General features: G+C 35.3%; 1 protein-coding gene across 1 annotated transcript in view; it reads left to right on the plus strand.

Moving 5' to 3' along the window:
• LOC137641613 (T-box transcription factor TBX20-like) overlaps nt 1-7,500 on the plus strand; it is a 313,159-nt gene that overhangs the window by 247,889 nt on the left and 57,770 nt on the right. The window contains 3 exon segments of the mRNA XM_068374345.1: nt 540-641; nt 1,945-2,116; nt 4,259-4,420. Coding sequence (XP_068230446.1) covers nt 540-641; nt 1,945-2,116; nt 4,259-4,420 — 436 coding nt within the window.

Raw genomic sequence — 7,500 nt, forward strand, 5'->3', positions numbered from 1 at the left:
TCCCAATTCTCACTATCCCACAACAAAGGCAGGGCTCATCTATAGAAAATCATTCAATCTCAAGAATTCCCAATTCTCACCATCCCTCAACAGAGACTTGAAAATCCCTCAATCTCAAGAATTCCCAATTTTCACTATCCCTCAACAAAGACTTGAAAATCTCTCAATCTCAAGAATTCCCAATTCTCACTATCCCACAACAAAGGCAGGGCTCATCTATAGAAAATCATTCAATCTCAAGAATTCCCAATTCTCACCATCCCTCAACAGAGACTTGAAAATCCCTCAATCTCAAGAATTCCCAATTTTCACTATCCCTCAACAAAGACTTGAAAATCTCTCAATCTCAAGAATTCCCAATTTTCACTATCCCTCAACAAAGACTTGAAAATCTCTCAATCTCAAGAATTCCCAATTCTCACTATCCCTTAACAAAGACAGACTTATCTATTGAAAGTCTCTCAATCGCAATATATCCTAACAGCCATAAGACACTTCTCAATTTTTTCTAACTTGATTTTGTTTCCCCCTTACTGCAGGAGGATGTTCCCGACGGTGCGAGCTTCCTTCACGGGTCTCAAGAGTGACGACCGATACATCGTTCTTCTGGATATCGTGCCCATGGATAACAAGAGATACAGGTAGGAAGAGATTCTTTCAAGGCAATGAATTTACGAAGTATCACAATTTCCTATACCTGATGCAATCTCTCTCTCTCTCTCTCTCTCTCTCTCTCTCTCTCTCTCTCTCTCTCTCTCTCTCTCTCTCTCTCTCTCTCTAAGTATAGACAATTTTTGCATATACTTCTGTATAAACAAACTTATACTGTACTATCTACAGTAGTATATGTAAGTCCTTTTCATTTCTTTAATTATCCTTTATATATGTAGGGAAGATCCAACATTAACGCATGCAATTTTAAATGTATAATTGATCTGTATAACTACCTTCTCCAACTTTGTTGCGAATGTTATGTGTGGATAGGCGTGTATTGTTTATATGTCTGTCTAAGTAAGTGATTCGCATAACTCAAAAACTATTTATTTGAATCTCATAAAATTTGGTGGGTAGATTAGCCATGATACAAGGACAATTTGGTTAGATTTTGGGAGTGATTGGGTCAAAAGACAAGGCAAGGTCACGAAAACATCTTTTTATCATATCTTGTATAAATTTTATCTGATTTTCATGAAACTATTGCTGAAATGTGCATAATCTAATTGACTATTTTGTTATATGCAATATGATATAGGCGAAGGTATGCGCTCTATCGAGTGCCTATTTTAGTTTTAAGCGTTTTTACCTCGACTTCAGATATAAAAACAAGCGTTTTGTTTTAATCTGCTTCATGTTAGTATAAAGTATGAAAATGTGGTAGCTGTCACAATAATTGCTGTTGAGATGAAAAAAGTGGATGTCATTGCTCTGAGATGGTTTATTCAAGTAGCAGGAATTTAGAAGTTAGAAACTAAATGTTTTAAACATGTTGGAAGGAAAAGGGGAAGAGGTAACAATTGTAAGTAGAATTTGTACTAGGAGTAAATCCAACTAACGTCCTCATGTTTAGGTACTGTGAGAGTGGGACTGAACTGATGATTGAAGATGGATGGTAAACATGAGTAATACGGATAAACTACCGGAAAAAAATATTTTTTTTCTTTTTTTAATTTATAGGTGGTCAGATTATGACACGCAAGAAACTTTCAGCATGGTCCTTGAATAGTCATTAAAGGATTTAGTTATTAACGTCGGCAGTTTAGTTTTTCGTTACTGCAATACTATTTGAAGGAAACCCTGAGAGAGAGAGAGAGAGAGAGAGAGAGAGAGAGAGAGAGAGAGAGAGAGAGAGAGAGAGGATATTACATTGAACAGCTAGTGAGCAGGAGGCCATGCTAGCATCAGCCTACCTTAATCTAATTTTATCGAATATTTCCGCCTCAACAGATACGCGTACCACCGATCGTCATGGTTAGTGGCCGGAAAAGCAGATCCGCCGCCCCCCTACCGGCTGTATCCGCATCCGGACTCCCCCTACACCGGGGATCAACTCAAGAAACAAATCGTCTCTTTCGAGAAAGTCAAACTCACCAACAACGAGATGGACAAACACGGTCAGGTAAGAACTGTCAATTCTGTGGTTACTCGTGTGGGATTACACTCACATCTAAAGGAAAACATGCCACAGTCTAGTCGAATTCTCATCAATCTTAGGAATAAACAATGTCAAAATCCTATATTGTTAAGCCACACGTTTCTTGAAATGCGACTTGCGGCATATCTTCAGTAACTGTCCATTTATCCAAAACCTTGGTTCAATATTATGTAGCACGACTGCCAAAACACCAAAAGCCTTTTCAGACACATATAGTTGAGGATTACAGGAATATTTTATGAATAGTGAGGAGCGATGGATGCTTAATTCCCCTTCAGTCACGGTTCTTTATGCGTGCCTACATATAAACAAGTTTCTGCTCTATTTTCTGACAACTTTACTCAGCAGTCAAACAAGTAATGACATTAGGTAAACTACATCTCTTACTTTCATTTCCTCCTTTACATTTGATATTTAGAGAATTCATTATCATATGGGTCACAGAATACAGCGCTAGGGGCTATTTTTTAATCTGAGGTAAGGGTTTCATTCGTTGACCTTACTTAGTTTCTGACTTCTACAAACTTCTTTCAAAATCCAATGTTCTGTGGCGTTACCAGAAGTCCTTCTAGATCTATAAATGAAGCATTTAATAGCATTTATATTGCAAAGGTGGAATCTAAGTTGTTGTAACATCATAATCACTACACATAAGAATTGCGGAACTTTAATCTCTTCTATAAAGATAGCCGGCTAGAATTTGTTCTCCAATCTTCTAGTGTTCTCTACAATTGCCTGTAGTAACTCTACCTACTTTTCTCTTTTCAATTGTCTTTATCTTACTTCAAGTTATCTGTTTAAGAGCCTTCAATGCATACTACACTAAAGCCACCTGCAACGCACTTGGTAGGTTACGTTATGGAACAAATCATTCAAAGTATCAAATCCAGTTCCATGATCATAATGAATTTGCATCTCATTTTCATACATTACGTTTCTTTTCCATTTACTTTTTCTTTGCGAATAATTAGCTACCAATTATGGGTATTCTAAAACATAGCTAGAATATGGCTTTATTACCTTAGCATATCTAATTTTAAGATGTGTCACCATTGCAAATTATTTAATAAATGTTGTTAATGCCAGAAACGCAGAGATAATTTTGTTTTCCATATTTAATTCAGTCCAAGAGCAATTGCCAGGTCTCATGAATTAATTTTTTTTTTTCATGAGTAAGATGAACAGGTGTCACTACATTAAATGTCAAAAGTATCAGCTCTAAATTATATATATTAGTAATCATTTCATATATACAGAAATATTTGAAGATTCTCATCCTCCCTTAACTCTTTTACTCCCCCTGGTTTCTTTTAAAGTCCATGTTTAATATTTTCTATTTATGGAGTAACATTCTTGAACCACTCAACTAACAATAGTCGTAAAGTGAATTACTATTGTGTAGCATTTTAATTGCAAATTTTCATGAGTGAACGCTATTCTATATACGCATTGTGTACACGTGTCTATATGTGTAGTGCAACTCAGTAGTACACTGTTTAAAAATCACACGTAATTTAACTATACATTATCCATGAAAATATACAGTTCTCAGCCGTATTTCAGTAAATATAGGCGACCATCATTTTTACCCTACTTTGTTATTATCTTTTACGGATTGGTGGGTGATCGTAATATCACTCCTTAACGTCAATATATCAAGTTTTTAAAACGGCAAATGCCTAGCAACATTGATTCCAGGATTTTCACCATTCTTACGGCAAATTCTTAACAGTGTAGATAATTCAAACTTTTCATTCTTATTAACTATCAGAAAAAGAAATTAGTGCTGGAATTTAAAATGTAATGGCATCATTTAAGTAACGATAAATAAAATGTCTTTTACTTTTCCCTAAAAGGTGTTTGAGCATTGACTGTGATATAATGTATTGTCCGAAATAATGGATTTAAATAGCACAGTCATGGAATCTTATTCCAGATAATCTATTTGGTTCACAACTGGAAAGCTACTTATTTCTCCAACAAAATCATATCTTTTAATAGTTAAATAAAAGCTACAACCAGTCCCATTGAGATGAAATATACAAAAGCCTTCCCTCTCCTTCAATGCCCTGATATTTATTCCAAGCACATCTTCCCCGTGCCCAGATTGTCTTGAATTCGATGCATCGCTACCAACCAAGAATCCACTTGGTTCGACGCCACGATTCCGGTCAGGGACCTGTGACAGATTTGGACCTGGAGGATCACAAGACCTTCATTTTCTCAGAGACCGTCTTCACCGCCGTCACTGCTTATCAGAACCAGCTGGTAAGTCTCCTTTTTTTAAAGTATTCTTTCAAGTTCCCCTTTTCAAGGTTTGCCTTTCAACTGTAATTTTCCAAGATTCGTTTATTCATAAATGTTTTGTATTTCTTACTCCCAATTTAACTACTTTAAGATATCTAACGAAAAAGACATTTGTTCACACGTAAGCTCACATACAACAAAACACACTCACATTTATTAACAGCTTTAGAAGACTTTTGTTCACACGTAAGCTTGCATACAACAACATATACGCTTACATTTATCAACAGCCTCTTTGAAGATTTTTTCTCCGTTTTTATATTTCTCTTGATAAGTCTTTCAGATTACCCTTGAATTTGGCACTTGACTTACACAGGGGGGAGCAAATTACAATGCCCTACTAAATAGGTAATCAGATCCTATGAAACAAAAAAAGAAATATATTTCCGTTTATAAAAAATCTAGCAACTATATCCACTACCGCGAGCAGCGCTACGTATTCAGTCAAGAGCTAAAAAAAAAAGAAAAGCAAATGCACAAATAAATGATAAAAAAGCGAGTAAGAGAAGTCAACCCGAAGTTATTAAATTAGGATGTCCTCTGGGATGCTCGCGTGCATTATCCCAATACAGCGTCCGCATCATTGAGCCTCCGACCTGCCAAATGCAGCGACGTGTAATTGGCCGAATTGGAATTAGTTGAATTAAAATGGCGAGTTGACGAACGGTGGGGGGAATCAGTGTCGCCGCTCTGATACGCCAAATTCAGTCGCCCTCCGCAATTACGACAGAGGTTTGCTGATGATAACGCAATGACGGCTGTCGATAAAGCGATTGTTTGAGTATTAATGCAATTGGGTAAAGGTTCCGATGGTATCCCGGTAATGGAGTAGTTGGGCATATCACCAACGCACCTGTATAGTACTCTGTACTTTTTTTTCCTATACTCTATGGCCCACCCTTCCTCCTACCAAGCCCGTCATCCCCATTCCTTACTAATTCCCCCATTACATTCCCCATCCTTTTACCTACCTTCACCCATCCCGGGCCCTCTCTCTATCCCATCCTCCTCCACCTTCTCTTACCCGCACACGATGATATGCGGTGGGGTTATGGCGAATGCAATTCCAATGGAAAGGGATTCCGCCTCTAACGCATACAGTCATTTACCACGGATATAACTATAAAGACTAAACGCTCTTTCTTTTTTCGTCCGAATAAATTTGCCCCCGGAACCGACGAATTCGAAATCAATACGCAAATTTTTCATTTTCGTTCCCCGCAGATTTAACTGGATTTCTGAACTCCGAAACCTATACGTGTGATATTCTAGGCCATTGCATAAAAGGAACGAATATATATAAATGCATTTCCTACAGATAAAAAACAGTTTGCAACCAGGAGGTGAAAGAGGAAGAGGAGGAAGAGAAGATGAGGAGGACCTCTCCCTCCCCCCACCCCACCCCTTTCTCTGGGTTCTGGGGGTCGTGTTTTACCACACAAAGAGCATCGGCCTCTGTCGAGATCAAATGTTGATTTTCAAAGGATGCTAATGCAGCTCTGGATCCTTTCGCCTCATCGCAATGATTCAGTGACTCTTGTGTCCTTCTATAAGTTGCGTTACGTTGTCCTTCAAGTTTTCAAGTCCAGAATGAGTAGGGTATATGACCTTTTGCCATTAGTTTAACACGATCTCTAAACGTCCCCTTAGAGCTCAGACCTTCTTGTCTGAGTTCAAAAAGAGAGAGAGAGAGAGAGAGAGAGAGAGAGAGAGAGAGAGAGAGAGAGAGAGAGAGAGAGAGAGAGAGAGAGAGAGAGAGAATGATTCGAAATTCAAGACGAGCTTCGAAATAAATTTAACAATAAAAATGTTTAAATGACATTTAAAAAAAAATACTATCTACAACTTGCAATTCACTGATCTTAGTTCTGTTATCTATCCAGTCCAATAATGTGAAGAATTAAATATACTATCAAGACCACTAGCAAAACTATAGATGCGATTATTTTACCATTTAATCGTTGGATATTTTTGAAACGGAAGTTCTGCCAAAGGTACGGCTTTAACATTAACTAAAAAATTTCTAATTACTTTCTGTAAATTCTCAACTCAATAACTTACGAGCCCTTGTTTAACGATAGGAAAATTTATCATTCCAAAAGAGTACATTTCTCGTTCTGTTGTGGAAAAAAGGTTGAGTTGAGGGAATTAATTCAGCAATGAGTCTTTAAAAAAGACGAAGATAATATTAATTAATAACCTGTTTTCTATTGCTCCAGCAAGTCTAAAAAATCATAGACAAAAGTATTTAAAGAACTTGTGATATATTCACCATTTTGAGGATGAATGAGGACATATTTTGACAGTAACTAAATTTTTTGGGTTACAATCATATGACCACAATACATATCATGAAAGTATTATATACTGCTATATATAATAAACGTTTGCAAAACCCCCTCTATCATTTAAGCTTCCTTGTAAAACTGTATTTTGTCACTTCATAAAACTCACGAATTATCAGATAATAATTCTTCACAGGTAAACAATTTTGAAAAAAATATTAAAAATATTTTAATAAGGTTAAATCTAATTTTAATTTTCTAGCAACTGAATACATACGTTTATGTGGAAATGCAGTTTTAAAAATGAAAATAATATATTACTTTGTAGAAATACATGATTATATGTTGAACCTAATTTTTTTTCTTTTGATCAAGTGAGGAGTGATATTTTCACGAAATTACCCTGGAAGGTAAATACGAAATATTAAATAGTTCATTAATAAAGGTAAGCTAGTGAAAACAGACGCACGTGCGCGCGAATATATATATATATATATATATATATATATATATATATATATATATATATATATATATATATATATATATATTTATATTTATATATATATATATACACACATACATATATATATATATATATATATATATATATTTATAAATATAAATATATATATATATATATATATATAGATTTATATTTATATTCATATTTATACTTATATATATATATATATATATATATATATATATATATATATATATATATATATATATACACACACATATATGTATGTG

Source organism: Palaemon carinicauda, chromosome 5, assembly GCF_036898095.1.
Source record: "Palaemon carinicauda isolate YSFRI2023 chromosome 5, ASM3689809v2, whole genome shotgun sequence".
Taxonomy (NCBI): domain Eukaryota; kingdom Metazoa; phylum Arthropoda; class Malacostraca; order Decapoda; family Palaemonidae; genus Palaemon; species Palaemon carinicauda.